Genomic DNA, 17,489 nt, shown 5'->3' on the forward strand with positions numbered 1-17,489 from the left:
ACCTCCAGCCCAGCCCCTAATAGGCTCTTAGCTAAATATTGGCTCCCGCCCCACCCCAAACCAAGGCGGGGCTTCTCCATCTTGAGATAGCCAGCTTTCTCCTCTGAATGCATGCCTTACCTTCCCGTGTAAACCTCTGTCTATGCCTTTGCCTGGCTCAGGCGGAAATTCTTTTCCATGCTATGCCAAGAACCCTGCTGGTCCTAAGTTGAGTTCTCCCTCTCCTCTGGAAACTCCTCAGACTCTTCTCCAGAGACATCTCTTCTGTGACAGAAGCAAAACTGGCACAGGTGAATTTGGGTGAGTTTGGTACAACCCCGGGGAGCTGTAGATGAAATTAAGTGGTGATGAGATAAAGAGGGAACTGGGGGGTGAAGACGTCCTAGCACTGGATTAACCATCTATATGTTATTTTTAAAAGCAAGGGAAATGATCAGAAGCCTGATACAAGTTTTAAAATAGTTCTCACTGAGCTGAGAGGAGACAGAGACAATATTATTACAATAATGTAAACTAGGAAAGCAATAGATGGTTGGTGGCTTAAATTACAATTCTAAGTGAAGGTATCAGTGAGTTGGGAGTTGAGATCCAGAATAGCTTTAAATATATTAATTTGAGTGCTTAGTAGACGTTCAATTGCAAATGTGTTGAGAACACTGTTGTAGGAAAACGATTTAAATTGGTACTTGAAATATTCAGAAATAAATGATGTTTATTTCTCTTGGGGGAAGACTGTGCAGGATAAGGTTAAGAGATCAGAACTGAACCGTGTGTGTGTATGTGTGTGTGTGTGTGTGTTGTACTGGGGATCGAACATAAAGCCTTGCACACGTTAGGCAGTTCTACCCCTGAGGTACATTAACAGTTTGAGAATAAAATAAAATAGGGTCTGGCTAAATTGCTGAGTCTGGCCTCAAACTTGCAATCCTTCTGCCTCAGCCTCCCATGTAGCTGGGATTTCAGGTGTGTACCACCAGGCCCAGCTTCAGAACTAAACCTTGAAGCACCCCCAAAATTTGGAGGTTCAAAAGTATGTATAACCAAAAAAAGGAATGTCAATAGCCAGAACAGTCAGAGGATTATCAGCTGTAGGATCTTTATAACTTCCAGAAGATGATGTTCCAGGAAGAAGGGCAGTCAGGGCCAATTATGTTAGCTGCTGCTGAGAGCACAAGGAAATCTGAGCTGGCGAATTTCTTTAGATGATGACTAATTGGAAATCCTCTAGCACAAGTCCAGGGAGGCAGGATGAGAAAAGCTACCAGAGAGCTGAAAGACCTAAATGGATAAAAAAGATGGACAGTATATTCAAAAGCAAATAAATAGGGAAAAAATGCAGCTCATATAATATAAAGTGGAAACTCTTTCAGAAGTATAAATATCTTTAAAATTGACTAAAAAAAAAGGTCAAAAACTTGATTAAAGAAAATGGGTAAAAGACTTGGACATTAAAGTTTACAGCTGGGCTGCTAACACATGCCTGTAATCCAGAGACTCAAAGCAATTTAGTGAGACCATGTCTCTAACTAAAAATTAAAACTTAAAAGGGCTTGGGATATGGCTCAGTGGTTAAGCACCCCTGGGTTCAATCCCCAGGACCAAAAATAAAGTTCACAGCAAAAAGAAAAAAAGGGAAGAAAATGATATTTAAGCATATGAAAAAAAGGAATATTCATAATAAATGTAATTTGAAAATATGTAAAGATTATACTTCTCACCTAGCCAATGTGCCAAAACCCCCAAATTTTGTTCCTTTCACAGCTTGCTTGTAGCGCAGATTTGTATGACCCTTATATGAGAAAATGACAAACTATAATTTGCCAAACTAATTATAGATGCATCAACAATCCCATTTCTGAGGATTATGCACTTTGAGGTCAAAATTCTGAACTTTTTGGTCTCAGAACTTTTTTGCACCCAAATAATTGAAGGATTTCTGAATAAATTTTTGTTTATGACATCTTGACTAATTATGTTAGAAAGTACATGTGTTCTTAAATTATATATTAATTTATTAAAGTGTGTTTTGAAAACCATTTTAATAAACTTTTCTAAAACAAGATTGAGAATAGTGTAGTTTCATTGTTTTGCAAATCCCTTCAATTTATGTCTTATCAGAACAGCTGTTTCTTTGTTGTCTTCTTCTGGATTTTATTATTATTATTATTATTATTATTATTATTATTATTATTAACTTATTTCTTTTTTGGTACAGGGATTAAACTCACACATTCCCAGTCCTTTTTATTTTTTACTCTGAGACAGGTCTTACTAAATTGCTTAGGGCTTCACTAAATTGTTCAGACTGGCTTTGAATTTACAATCCTCCTGCATCAGCCTCTGGAGTAACTGGGATTACAGGTGGGCTCCAAGGCACCCAGCTCTATTATGTTTTTGTGAGATTGTATGGGTTGAACCCAGCACCTTGAGCATGCTAGGTAAGCCCTCTAGCACTAACTCACATTCTCAGCCTTAGATTCTGTCTATTGCAATATGCTGTTTGGGTTGTTTGATTGAAGACTGACCTCACACAGATATGTATTTGGAAAAGTGAGAACATTCTAATAGCATTTTCAGATAATTGTTGGTTTGTTTTTCTGTATTTCTACTAGTTAAAATTGCACTGTTACATTGAATCTGTTATCTGCCTTATAGCTTGAACCTTTCTTTTACCCTAGCATAATGTTTTAACAGCATGTATCAGTCATTTGGAAATATGGGCTCTGAGTTTGCAGATCTTCCAAATTTTGACATATTTTATTATACAGTACCAAAATCACATTTGTTAATATCACCATCAGTCTTATGAGGAAAACTGACTATTGGAAAGATGTCAAGTTTTCAGTGATAAATACAAGTTGTTCAAAATAATAATTTTTACCTGAAAGATCTAATTTAATGATTGAAAATTAATACTCCTAGTTTTGGGTGTTTTGGTTTTTTCCCTTTGAAATGATGGGGTCACATTGTGAGAAAACATCTTGTACATTAACAATTCTGAAATAACCCTTGTTCAGCTCAGTTCTTTAAAAGTAAGAATGTCATTTACACATACTATCTATTAGACAGGTGTGGTGGCTCAGGCCTATAATCCCAGTGACTCAGGAGGTTGCGGCAGAAGGATTGCAAATTCAAGGTAACACTCAGCAATTTATTAAGATTTTTGTTTCCTTTGGTGCTAGGGATTGAACCCAGGGGCTCTGTACAACTTTGTTTCATCTACAGTTTTTTTTTATTTTTTGAGATAAGATTTCATTCAGTTGCTGAGGCTGGCCTCATTTCTTCCTGCCTCAGTCTCCCAAGATGCTGGGATTACAGGCATGCTTCACCTTGCTTTCTGTCTCAAATTTAAAAATAAAAGGGGTGGGGTGAGTTGGGGGCATAATTTGGAGGTAGGGGGCCCGTGGATTCAATCCCCAGTACTGAGGGGAAAAAACAAACAGAAAACCCCCAATACTATCTAGCATAATTTGAATCTCAAACAACCACAAATTGTGTTTTCTTGAGAAAACTGTTGTATTTCTGTATATGGCATGAATGGTTTTATGTGAATTTTCCAATTGTCACCAAGAATATTAAATAGGCTCTACATGTAAAGATTTAATAATTTTCTTTTTATCTGAGGACATAAGGTTATTCTTAAATAAAATGATAAAATGAGTCCTCTGCTTTTTTTTTAAAGCTGGGAGTACACAGGTATATAGAGAATTTTAAAAAGAAGAAGACGGAGACTACTAGTACTATTTAGCACCACTTAATGGTAAAATTCAGTGGTTTTATCTACCATCTGTAGGAATGTCAGCTCAATGAGAAAGATAAATAAAATCTTGGAAACCATACTTTAAAATATACCTAGATAAAATAAAATTTAAAAAAAAATTAGTACCATGTTAATCTGCTTAAGCATTATAAATTTTTAATATCTTACATTAAATCAAAAAGAAAAAAAATGAAAAGGTAGAAGATCTGGCTGATGGAAAAAAAAATGGAGTGTGAGTGGGGACAGAAGAGAAGGAAGAAAGGGAGTTAAGAGACCTGCGACCTATCATACTGTCAGAAGAGCCAGTTAGCAAAGTGAGATAGGGGCAGATGTGACTAGAAGGGAGGATTTTGAGAAATTGGTACTTGGTGTTATGATATCACCCAACGATAGCTTGTTTAGACAAGGAAACTAAGACATTCATTGGGGAAGAGTTTCCAAAATTGAGGAGGTAATATGCTTTAACAATAACATTAGAATAATACTTCCAGAGAAAATGTGAAAATGTTGGTCAAAGGTAATCCTATGGATTCAGGAATAGGGATGCAGGAGATCAGATCACTGATCATTTTCCTAGAAAACAAAGTAGGAGAATATATAATGTTATATATATATATATATATATATATATACATATATATATATATATATATATATATATATATTTGTGTGTGTGTGATTTATTTAATGATCAGTTCTAGGGTCAAGCAAGGTGGGACACTTAGGTAAAAATTTAAGGAGGCACCCAACTCTCAGGCTCCTGTGCACCTCTGCAAGTCTGATATTTAGTGCTTCCTTAAATTGGATTCCTAGGCTCCTCTCCTTTAAGAGTTACTCAAAGAAGACCCTCAATTCCTGGCTCCTGCTGAGCACAGGGCCAGCATGCACTGCTTGAACAGGTGCTTTGTTTTTGCCTCACCCTAGTTATGTACTGCATATTTGTATTGTGCTTTTTACTGAGATACCCTACCCCCAGTAAATGACTCTTATGCTGTTGCTTGTAATTAATTTTCAGTCTTTTCCTTAAGATTGTCAGAAAACTTGGGACAGCCTTTCTATGTAGTAAATCCCAACATAATAAATCTCCTTCCCCAAGCATGTGGCTGGCAAAGGTTTGCTGGATTTGAGGAGGACTGGGTATGCCAACCTGCTCTGTGTGCCTGGACTACCTTCTTGGGTCATTGATGCTTGTTTCACTGTAGACCTCGATGTTCCCAAGTGTGATTGCTCGAGAAACAGAGGAAGCCTGTCCCTCGTTTTCTGTTCAGGAGGTAGGGAATTATTTGACATCAGAAATAAGCAGCTTTATCTTCAACTAGGGACGGCAAAGCAGGATGTCTAAAAAGCTCAACCCCCAGCTACAACACAATATCAGAGAAGATGCCTGTTGTGAGTCACACCTGGAACCACCACAGCTGTTCTGTGACAATGACCAAGTCACACTTTGCGGCAAGTGTTTCCAGTCCCAGGAGCACAAGAATCACATAGTATATGGGATACAAGAAGCTGCTGAGAATTACAGGGTAAGTTTTGTGCAAATTCCAAAACAATACCTGGTCAACTCCTCCTTTTGATTGATTGGACAGATATTCTGATCCTTCAAAACCTTTCCCTTAGTTAATATCTATTAAGAAATACCAAGCCAGGTATAGTGGTACACACCTATAATACTGGCAACTCTAGAGGTTGAAACAGGAGGATCATAAATTAGAGGCCAGTCTGGGCAACTAATTGAGACAATATGTCAAAATACAAAATAAAGGGGACAAGGTTGTAGCTCAATGGTAGATCGCTTGCTTAGCAGGCGTGAGGCACTGGGTTTGATCCCTGGCACCACATAGAAATAAACAAATAAAATAAAGGTATTGTGTCCATCTACAACTAAAAAAAAATTAAAAAAAGAAAAAGAAAAAAATAAATAGAGCTAGAGATGTAGGTCAGTGGTAGAGTGACTCTGGGTTCAAAGTCCAGTGTCAAAAAAAAAAAGACAAAAAGAAATGTCATATTTATTGAAACTTCAGCTTTAAAGCTAACAAATAGATGGCTTACCCTTTTAGTTGTCTAAGGATAGAGTCTCATTCTAGAGCAATTAATTAGCTTACTTGGAATTCTGCTATTTCTCTATAGAAATTATTCCAGGAAATATTGAACACATTGAGAATGAAACTTGACGTAGCTAAAAGCATATTGACTGATGAGCAAGAAAGAATGCGGGTGATTCAGGTTAGTGCTTATTTTCATTCTTGGGGGAAAATTACTAATAATATTGGATAGCAAATAATATAAATGAAGTTGAATGTCAAAAGCAGGAAAAGGTATTTGAAGTACATGGGGGTTGGGAAATGCCAATATTTTAATGTATAAAGAGCTCTTAAAAGTCAATAAGACTTGGTCAACCTAGTGAAACTCTGCCAAGATAAAAATAAAGGTGCTGGAATATAGCTCAGTGGTGGAGCATTTGCCTGGCATGCATCTGGCCATGGGTTCAATCCTCAGTGCCACAAAATAAATAAAGTCAAAAAGAAAATATGACAATAGAAAAAAAAATGTAGAAAAATGAGAGTTTGGGGAAGGGAGAGGGCATGGGGTTAATAATGATAGTGGAATGTGATGATCATTATTATCCAAAGTACATGTATGAAGACACAAATTGGTGTGAATATACTGTGTATACAACCAGAAATATGAAAAATTGTGCTCTATATGTATAATAAGAATTGTAATGCATTCCACTGTCATATAATTAAGAAAGAAAGATAGAAAAATGAGTTTGTAGAAAAGAAATTACAATTTTTTTTCTTTTTGATGTTTTTTCTTTTTTGTTATTGGCTTTGTTTCTTTGTTTAGTGTGTGCATGTGCTCCCACTCCCCATAGTAAGGGATTGAACCCAGGGGTGCTCTAACACTGAAATATATCCCCAACCCTTTTTTGTTGTTTTGTTTTTGAGATGAGGGCTTGCTAAATTTCTGAGGCTGACCTTGAACTTTAAATCCTTCTGCTTCAGGCTCTCAAATCTCTGGGATTATGGACATGTGCTATTATGCCCGGCCGTGTGTGTGTGTGTGTGTGTGTGTGTGTGTGTGTGTGTGTTTGTGTTGTGTGTTTTAATTTTTGAAAATATGTTTTGAACACACAAAAAGATTCTGGACTTTTTTCATGGTAAGAGGAAATACAAATTAACTTAATTAAAATGTTAGTGAGATGGCGTTTCCAGTCCTCATTGGCAAAGATCAAATAGATTAATAACAAGGTTTATAACAGTGACGTAGGAGGATGACCACCCTGTGTAATTTTGGTGACCATATAAACTGTGAAGTTTTTTGAATGGCAGTTTGAGAACTGCTATCCAAACCGCCACATTATATATGCACATTCCATTACTGATGTCCAGCCGTGTCTTCATACATAACCCTATTTTCTTCCCGACTTTCAGATTGCAAGCCTTCTCTCTCACACATGGTTCTTAGAGAATACAAATGTCCAGTTGAAGATGATAGAAGAGAAGAATTGCCAAGCCATATAGCAATTTTTCAAAACAATGTTGACCTTGTAGAACTTACATTCTAGTGGACATGAACAAACCAGTTAGATGTATAGTGTGTTACGTGGTGAATGGTAACAGGAGGTAAAGCCTGGAGACTTGTTGTCCTCTCAGAGAAGAACATTCTAGGCACAGGAAATGGCAAGTAGGAAGTCCTGGAGACTGGCAGGGACTTGCCTGGGGCTGTAAGAACAAAGTAGAGACTATAGATGATGAGGTCAGAAAATAAAAGAGCCAGTCATGTCAGAGAGTCCACTTTGGGTAAAATAAGGAAATTGCTGGAAAGTTTTGAACAGAAGAGTGGCCTGATTTAACTTCCATTTTCGCAGAAACACTCTTTTTGCCTGAGTAGAATAGATCATAGGAGGGTAAAAGCAAAGGGGAAGAGCGCTGTAAAGAAACCAGGAAAGGGCAATGGTCAACTGGTGATAGAAGAGGTGGTAAGAAACGGTCAGGTTCTTGATAAATCTTTACTCCTTTGAGTCTCCTGGATTAAGTATCTTCTAAGATGACTACTCCCAGACTTCCAAATGGGAGACTTTCATGTTCAGTTTCCTACGTATCTCTCATGTCTGATGGACAAATCAAAACCAAATTTATTGTATCCCAAACTGAGTTTCTTGTATATCCACACCTTGGGATCTAACCTTTCCATAATTTTATCTATATTTTTACATTTTCATAACTCTATTCTTCCAATGGCTTAGTCTAAAAACATTGGTGTCTCCCACCCTTGATTCCATTTTTCTTACACTCCCTATCCAAAGCATCGACACCACTTTCCAATTTCCCAGTCTCTTCCTCTTTGCTTAGAAGTTGTGTTTGCTGTAGCTTTTGAAACCAGGTAACCTTCCTTCATCTACATTTCATGTCTTAAGATCATGTCGATTTCTTGACTAGTCTCAAATTTATTTTGTTCTTTGGATTTATGCATTTTATTTCTTCCCTTCTTCTTTGTATTTCCTTGCCTTTTTATTGTGGTTAGAGATGGAAATAGGATCTCTATTTGTGGTCAATCTGTCATGTTTAACCTGAAATCTGTCCTATCAATATCTGATGCAGGAAGAGGAGCAGAATTTTAAAACGATGATTGAGTCTGAATATAGCATGCAGTTCCGGTTGTTGAGTGAAGAGAATGAGCTGAACTTCCTGAGACTGCACAGATACCAATGTGACTCAAACATAAGAGGAGTCAGTCTGAATCATCTCAACAGATTTGCCACAGAGCTGGAGGAGAAGTCCCAGGAGATGCTACAAGTGAGATATTAAAAATAACATCCTCATAGTATTTTGGAAAAGAGAAAAAGACCTGAACATTATGTCAATTCTATGTCAATTTACTAGAGTAAAATACCTAGTGACAACTACAGATGTCTTCTGTGTGTGTGTGTATAGCGATTCTGTTTCTGTGAATTTATCCTCACATGTATATAAGAAAGGCACATGGATAAGATAAAATATGCCTATAAGTTGTATATAAATTTTACTATATTATACTGCAAATAAATTTACATCCATATGAAAAGACAAGTGAATCAAGCAACACTGTAAAGTGAGTTTGAGTACAAAGTCAGAGTTCAGAATTAACCTTTGAAGCTAGTTCAATGAGGTTCCTTTTTGTCCTCTGCCATCTACTTGCTCCTAGGTGGCCTTGGACATGTTGCTTAACCTCTGACTCAGTTTCTTTAACTACAAAATGGAGATAACGGTGGCCTCTAAATTTTAGCTCTGTTGCTTTTTGAGTGAGTTATTCTAAAGAAAGCTCATTAACTGGTGTTTTGCACATTTTAAGCAATTGATAAATAGTAGGTATTAATATTAGTGATGGCATGTATTGATACTAAGAGATTAAATACAACCTATATCAATCAATACCCTGTAGAAGGGATACCATGGCTCTGTGTGTAAAAATAAGGAATACTCTTCAAGAAAAAAGAAAGTGTCAGATTACCAACAGAGTATGATATACCATCATTTGTTTTAATAATGTGCATATGTGACTAGGTGGAATACATTTAGAAGAATAAAAGGAAAACTGATATTATTGGCTAATTATCTAATCTTATAAATTGAAGTGATTTAATCTTTAAAAAATAATAGTAATTTTAATTTAATGAAGGAAATAGTTAATTTTTTTGAAAAAATGCCATAGTAAAAGAAAATACTTTTTTTTTCTATGTGTGTGGTGCTGGGGATTGAACCTAGGGCCTTGTGCATGTGAGGCAAGCACTTTGCCAACTGAGCTATATCTCCAGCCCCAAATACACATATTATTAATCTGAGTAAATACATTATGTGCACACACATGCCTCAACTTAAACATGTTAGGTATCATAGCTCAGTTTCTATTGACAGCTGCCCTGCTTGACACAGAAGGATATCATGGTCTTGTTTACTTTAGTGTGTGTGTGAGCTGGCAGGCAGAATAACAGTTTAAAAAAAAAAAAAACATGGCCAAATTAGTAAATAAGAAAAGATTCCAGTTTTTGAATAATAATAAAGGAATGTTTCTGCAGAGACTGCACTTTTTGGGAAGAGAGAACATGAATAAACTGAAGGAGAGTGAAGTCAAGATTTCTGAACAGCTCTGCAGCCTCCAAAGAATCATCTCAGAGCTGAAGAACAAGTGTGCGGAGTCTGCCTTAACATTGCTCTGGGTAAGACTCTGGAAAACACCCTTCATTTACAGTATTTGAGAAGTGAGAAGTAGACAGTATTTAATAGGGGTCACTTCCAGAACACAGCATTCAATGATCTTCAACGATGCATGGAGGTGAATTTACCAGCTGCCAAAAGCATTATGTGCACTTTTGTTGGGAATGTAAGTTAGTGTGGCCATTATGGGAAACAGTGTGGAGGTTCCTCAGAAGTTAAGAACAGAACTGTCGTATGATCCAGCAATCTCACAACTGAGTGTATATCCACAGGAAATAAAATCAGTATGTCAAAGTATCATCTGCCTTCCCATGTTTATTGCACCGGTAGCCAAGAAAGAGAAATCTAAGTGTCGTTCCATTGATTGATGAGTAGATAAGAAAATGTGTTGCATATACTAGATGGGATACCATGCAGGCATGAAAAAAGGGAGAGATTCTGTAATTTGGGACAACTTGGATGGAACTAGAGATCATATGATGTTAAGTGAAATAAACCAGGCACAGAAAGACTAGTACCACATACTCATATGTGGAATCTAAAAATGTTGGTTTCCTTAAAGTCAAGAGTAGAGTGGTGATTACCAAAGGCTGTGAAGGATGGTGGGAGGGACGGTCAGGAAGAGCTTAACCAGTGGGCAGTAAGTTATAGTTAGGTAGGAGTAATAAGTTCTTGCATGCTATTGCATAGTATGGTGATTACAGAAAACCATAATAGATTGCATATTTCAAAACACTAGAAGAAATGATTTTGAATGTCTTTGCCATAAAGGAATGATGCATTTCTGAAGAGGCAGTTATGTTTACCCTCATTTAAACATACAATATATATATGATGCTGGGCAAGGTGGTGCATACCTATATTCTCAGGGGCTCAGGAGACTGAGGCAGGAGGATCTTGAGTTCAAAGCCAGGCTCAGCAACAGCAAGGCACTAAGTAACTCAGCAAGACCCTGTCTCTGAATAAAATACCAAAAAAGGGCTGGAGATTTGGCTCAGTGGTTGAGTGCCCCTGAGTTTAATCCCAAGTACCATTTAAGAAAAAAAAAAGTATACATGTGTCAAACATTCTTGATACCCCACAAATATGTATTTTTATGGTTTTATATGTCTGTTTAAAAATAAACTTAGTTTAAAAAAAGCATAATTGGGGCTGGGGCCATAGCTCAGTGATAGAGCACCTGTCTTGCATGTGTGAGGCCCTGGGTTCGATCCTCAGCACCACATAAAAATAAATAAAGATATTGTGTCCCATCTACAACTAAAAATAAAAAAAAATTAAAAAGCATTATGGGGCAAGTTCATATTGCAAGAATGGATATTTTCATGGGCACATATCACAAAGTACATGGCTCCAATACCCAGTAGTAACCTTGTCTCTTTTTTTCCTCCTAGAATGCAAGGTATTATTTGGAAAGGTAAGTTTTCATTTTGAAAACAATATAAAATTTTGAGTCAGAATCAGGAGTCTTATGTGTTGAGCTCACACAGGGGTCAAGAACATTGGGTAGAGATGAGGTAGTCATCTTCTAGATGGAGGGGCCTGGGGCCTGTGCAGATAACTGAGATTGACACTTTCTTAAACAGGAGTGAGTCACTACTGCTCCAGTGCCTTGAGCCTGCTCGCATCACAGACCTGAGTTCATGCCAAGTAAGAGGAATGAACCCGATGCTACCAGTGCTCCAAAGTAAGTTGACAGGATCTGTGAGTAGAGGATACTGTATTTTTATAGTTGAGAATCAAGTTAGTATCCTACCATCAATAAAAGTAAATTCTAGAAATTTAAGAATTAAAGAGCTTAATAAGCTGTACTTGTTAGATAACTACCAGGGAAAATATGCACATTTCCTCTGCAGTTTCTTTATCATTTTCCCAACTCTGAAACATCATCACAGGCAGATTCTGCTACTTGCAAGTTTGGGGGAGAAATTTCAACATGGAACAAAATGATACAGCCTGCTCCTTTAGTTCCGTGTTTCTCACTTGTCTCATCAATGGAGTCATGAAGTGTGTGGTCGGCCTTCTTTCTCTTAGCACAGTGCAGTAGAGTGAGATTTCCAAGCTTGTTTTCTAAGTTGCCTGTATGATTTTTCATTCCCATTTTTCACTTATATTTTATGGAAGAGTCGGCCACCCTTCATCCTCACCAGCATTTGGTAACATCAATTTCTTTTATTACATCTGCCCTGATAGACGGGTATTTTAATTCGCGTATCTGGGATAACTTACAATTGGGTATATTTTCATGTGTTTACTTATCCTTACCCTCTGTATCTCTACTTTTGTGAAGTAGATCTCCAGACTGTTCCTTTTTTTTCTTTTTGTAGTACAAGAGAGTGAACTCAGGACCTCTTGCATTCTAGGCAAGCACTCTTATCCTGAGCTATAGTTCCCCCACCCCCTGTACTGAGAGATTTAACCCTGGGGCAACTTTACCACTGTGCTACATTTCTAGTCTTTTTTTATTTTATCTTGGTACAGGGCCTCACCAAGTTGCTGAGACTAGCCTTGAATTTGGGACCCTCCTGCTTTAGCTACCTGAGTAGCCGGATTATAGGCATGCACCAACTTGTGGTTGACCCTATTTTTAAAATTGGGTTGTATATTTTATTGAGTTTAGAATTTCTTCATATATTTATTTAGTTATTGCTTACCAGATATGTTTCTCATATATTTTCTCGTAGACTGGTGTTAATCATTTCTTAATTTTCCCAAAAATGTCTTTTGAACAATAGGAGTTTTAAATTTTAACAAAGTTCAATTTTTTTTTATGAATTTTCTTTTTTTGTGTTGTTTTTTGCCTTAACCAAGGAAGATTTTCTTCTAGAAGTTTAATAGTTTTAGGTTTTACACTTAGGTCTACTGGAGTTAATAATTATATGTGGAGTTAATAATTATATGTGGCTTAAGAAATGGTTCAAACTTTCTCTTTCCTCTATGTTTCTTTTCTTCTGTTTTGGTGGTGCTGAAGATTGAGCTGAAGCATGCTAAGCATCTGCTCTATTACTGAGCTACACCCTAGCCTCTGATTATTATTATTTTGTACATGGTCATCCAATCTGTTCAGTACCATTTGCTGGAAACACTATCCTTTCTCTATTAAATTTACTTGGCATGTTTGTTAAAAATCAATTGACATATATGACCAGGCCGATTTGTGGACTCTAATAGGTTTATTGATCATTATGTCTTTTTGCCAATAACACTTTGGCTTGATGGATAACTCTATAGGGAGTCTTGAATGCAGATACTGTGAGTTCTCCAAATCTTCTTCTTTTTTTATTTTTTTTTTCAAAATAATTTTGTGTATCCTAGGTTTTTTTATTTATGTCGGGGTTTTTAGGTCGTCCCCCCACCCCTTCCCTCCTGACCTGCGGGAGAGATTGGGGGAGCACTCCCTTTCTAGAACAGTCAAAGCAGGTTTATTGAGAAAACGCACACGGCTAACGTAATGTACAGGAGCCAATCAGGGTAAAGGTCAGCAGGGTAGGGAGAATTTACATCTACACCCATCCTACAGGCAGTAATGGGAGACAGGAGCTGTCCGTGAGGGCAGAAGGGTTCTGAGCCTATCCTAGAGGTGGTCCGATTCTTCATCAGAACCCATGCCAATGCCTTCTGGCTAAGCTCTAGGTGCTGTTTTAGCCACATGTGGCCCTAGGACTGGGAAGTGGGTAGCAGACAGCAAGTTAAGTTTCCTCTTTTCTGATGCATCATGCCCCACATGTTACACCATGCCCTACAGATTTATTGTTGACTTTTTCAAAGTAAGACTGCTGGAATTTTGACTGATATTACATTGCCTGTGTAGATCAGTTTGGAGAGAATTGATTTCTTGACAGTACTGAGTCTTTTTGTCTCTCTCTTTCTTCTCTCTCTCTCTCTCTCTCTCTCTCTCTGACCTGCGGGAGAGATTGAGGGAGCACTCTCTCTCTCTCTCTCTCTCTCTATATATATATATATATATAGAGAGAGAGAGAGAGAAGCTGGATTATAGACATGCACCAACTTGTGGTTTCCATCTGTTTAGTTCTTTGATTTTTCTCATTAATATTTTATAGTTTTTAGGATATAAATATTATGTATTTTATGAAGTTGATTTTTTAATGTAGTTTATGCTTATTTGCATTTGCAGGGTAAACCTTGGTGATGATGTTTTACCTATTTTATATATTGTAATATTCAATGTGATCACATTTTGTTAAGAATTTTACATATAGATTCATGTCTGTAGCTTGCTTATTTTGTAATCATCCATTGTAGCTTTTAACTTTTTGCTTTTGATTTCTAGATAATCTATTTGATCCTCTGTCAGATTTAGGCTGGCTTAGTTCCCTACATCCTGTAGACCTTTTTTTGGTGATGATGGGTTGCTTTGGGGAAGGGGTGCTGCAGATTGAACCCAAGCCTCACTCATGCTAAGCATGCTCTCTACCTCTGAGCTACACCCCTGCCCCTACAGTCTATAGATATTTTTAAGATTTTATTTTTCTTCCAACATAGCAAACAAAGTCATTCTAGAGTCTTTACTTAATAAATTCCACTATTTAAAATTCCTTGCAGATTTATTTCTGCTAGTCTCACTCAATTGTAGTTTTCTGTTTTGCAGATGTATGCTTATTATTTTTGATAGTAAGTTTCTCTTTGTTCCTCCATCATTATTTTAGAAATTCTTTGAAGCCAGGAATAAAGGTGTGTATGTTTGCAGAGAGAATTTGCATTGTTTCTGCCAGTCTCCTGGAGATACTAAGAGTCTGGGACAACTTGCAATTTATAGTTCAAGGCATGTGGCTTTTGAGACCACTCTAATAATGTGAATCAGGCTGCCAGACCAGGGACTTAAGTTAATTTAACTTACTGAAGTTAAGTAATAGAACTTACAGAACTTGCTGCTGCATTAGATGCTAGAGGAAATAAGAAATACAAGACTTCTCCGGATTTATGGCTTCATCAACTAAAGCAACAAGGGTTCTATTAACTGAGAAGTAGAGACTAGAGAGTTCCATTTTGGGTATATTAGGTTTGAAATTCACGTGCTATATCTAACTAGTCAGTTTGTTTACAGAGTGAGTTATGCACATACAGAACACATTTAATACTGAGGCTAGCTGAGGTCATTTAGGGAAGAGAATACACCATTATACAAACTGTAAAAGAAGGACATTTCAGGACCAACTCCTGAAAAATCAAAGTATTTGGGAGTTGAGCAGAAAGAGATACAGGCAGTCCGAGATATGAACAAGGCAGGTATCACTTCCCTTTGTGTAAGGAATTACATTGTGCTTCCTCAATATCAGCTTCATTTTTTCTGGAGGATTTTCATAGGTTTTCTTTGCTAATATGTTCTCCTTTGATTTACTTAATGTTGAGTGCCTGAAGTCAGCAATTTTAGGAATTTACATAAAATGGGATGTTTAAGATGAATAGAGGAAAGAGCCATGAATGAACTATTCTGTTAATAGACACCGGTGTTTTGGGTTGTTCTAAGCATAGAGAAGATCTTTATTGAGCTACGGTTGGATCCCAGGTGAAGTCTGTGTGGGACTGATTACCTGGACAGTTGTACAGCCTCAGGGTTGAAGGTACTTCCAAACCTCTCCTTGGTTCCTTATTTATATTGTTCCTTATTCTATTGTATTGTGTCTGCCTAGGTGGACTATGTACCTGTCTATTACTTTATTGACTTTTTTCTATGTTGTCTGTTTATTGAAGCATAGTTTGGAGGTCCCTTTCCCCTGGGATCCCCTAAATTGCCTCTGCTTTGTCTGTGCCTGAGACTCATGCCTGCTTGTTAGGAAGGTTCTGCCATCAGAAGTCATGTCTCCACCATTGGCTTTGATTCAGCCCCTAAGGTAACTCTTTCTCTCTCCCTGTAGGACATATAACTTTGGATCCTGAAACAGCTCATCCCTGCCTAGTCTTATCTGAGGACCTGAGAAGAGTGAGAATTGGAAATATCCAGCAGGGTGTACCGTGCCACCCAGGGAGATTGGACTTCAGTGCTACAGTGATGGGTTTGGAAAGCTTCACCTCAGGGAGGCACTACTGGGAGGTCGATGTGGAAAAGGCAACAAAGTGGCAGTTGGGCATATCGGAGGACTCTGCAGACAGAAGGGGCAACATGCCTGAAGCTTCCAAAGTCTTACTCACAGGATCCTTGATGGGGACCAGTTACACCTTCTGGGTCTTTCCCCCTTTAAAAAAGGTCTGCTTGAGAAAGCAAATGCTTAAAGTGGGAGTCTTCCTAGATTATGAGTATGGGCAGATATCATTCTACAATGTAACAGAGCGATCCCTTGTTTATAATTTCTCTTCTCTCACCTTCCAAGGAGCTCTCAGACCCGTATTTTCTCTTTGTATTCCAAATGGAGACATGAATTCCGATTCGCTCACTATCTCTTTGCCTCATGTTCCTTCCTGAAATGTTACTGTTTGCTCTTAATCTTCTCTCGTGTGAAATCCAAGATTGTAAGAGACCATCAATGTAAGAGCAAGACTGTGTGAAAGAACTTATACAGAGCGATCCAATAGAAGACTTTGATGAGCTGGGATCCAATATAATGCCCCAGAGCCTTTTCATTAATGAAACTTTCAACACCTGTTAAGTGGAAAAGATTGCATTTAAGCTGAATTATGAATAATAGATATTAACTAAAAAAACTAATTAGAACAAAAAATGCATATGCATCATAAAATTGAGAAATTATAGGACGAACATAGTCTGTGTCTTTAGTAATATGATTGGGACTCTAAGCATATTCTGAAAATATTTATGAAATTCAGTATGATCAGAAATGAAGACTGGAAGATTTGAGGGTGTCTAGTATTGGAATATGAAGACTGGGAGATTTGAGAATGACATCCTCTTACTTATTCCTACTAACATTGAGACATCTATTATTGACAATAAGTATCAAGAGTTCCTAATGTTTGTCATTCCAAATAGAGAAAAATAATTTGCTTCGATATTTTATCTGGGTGGCAAGTTTCAGAAAAAAAAGTGAATATTTTTTCAACTATTCTTTTCTACCTCTGAGAATTAAATTTCTTAAAAGAACTCTGAAAGTATGGTGTTTTGAAATTCATGAGTATAATAATGATGTATTTATTCTCATCTTTCTTTATGGCGATTCACTGAAAAATGCTTTATCCTACCTTCATTCTTGCTCAGAGGGGTTATGTAATGGCAAAAAATAATAAAAAAATATTTACAGAGGATTTTTATGTGAAAGGTTTAGCATATTTCATCTCCCTTATTATTTTTAACAACCCATAAGTGTATCCTAATCTTATTATTCAAGTGTAGAACTGATACTGAGACAGTATTTAATTTTTCTAAAGTCATACAACTGTTAAGAACCTAGTAAGTAATGAGGATGAGGAATTAAATCCAGATCTTCATATCAAAAAGCAAGCTTGTTCCTGAATTCTATTGGCTAGGGATTTGATTCCTTATTCTGATAAGCACAATTAGCTAACACAGTTTTACTCAAATTTCCTCAAAAAATGTAAGCCAATTTCAACAGGAAGTA

At 37.1% G+C, this 17,489-nt stretch overlaps 1 protein-coding gene across 1 annotated transcript; it reads left to right on the forward strand.

Annotated features, from left to right (window-relative positions):
• Positions 1-5,094: 5,094 nt before the first annotated feature.
• Positions 5,095-16,378, forward strand: TRIML2 (tripartite motif family like 2; the record flags this gene model as incomplete). The annotated part of the gene is made up of 7 exons (XM_081269724.1): positions 5,095-5,283; positions 5,888-5,983; positions 8,365-8,559; positions 9,819-9,959; positions 11,352-11,374; positions 11,544-11,644; positions 15,834-16,378. The coding sequence occupies 7 exons, from the start codon at positions 5,095-5,097 to the stop codon at positions 16,376-16,378; spliced, it is 1,290 nt and encodes a 429-aa protein (XP_081125850.1).
• Between the last annotated feature and the right edge of the window lie 1,111 nt (positions 16,379-17,489).

The sequence above is a fragment of the Spermophilus citellus genome (assembly GCF_964194105.1).
Source record: "Spermophilus citellus genome assembly, chromosome: 16".
Taxonomy (NCBI): domain Eukaryota; kingdom Metazoa; phylum Chordata; class Mammalia; order Rodentia; family Sciuridae; genus Spermophilus; species Spermophilus citellus.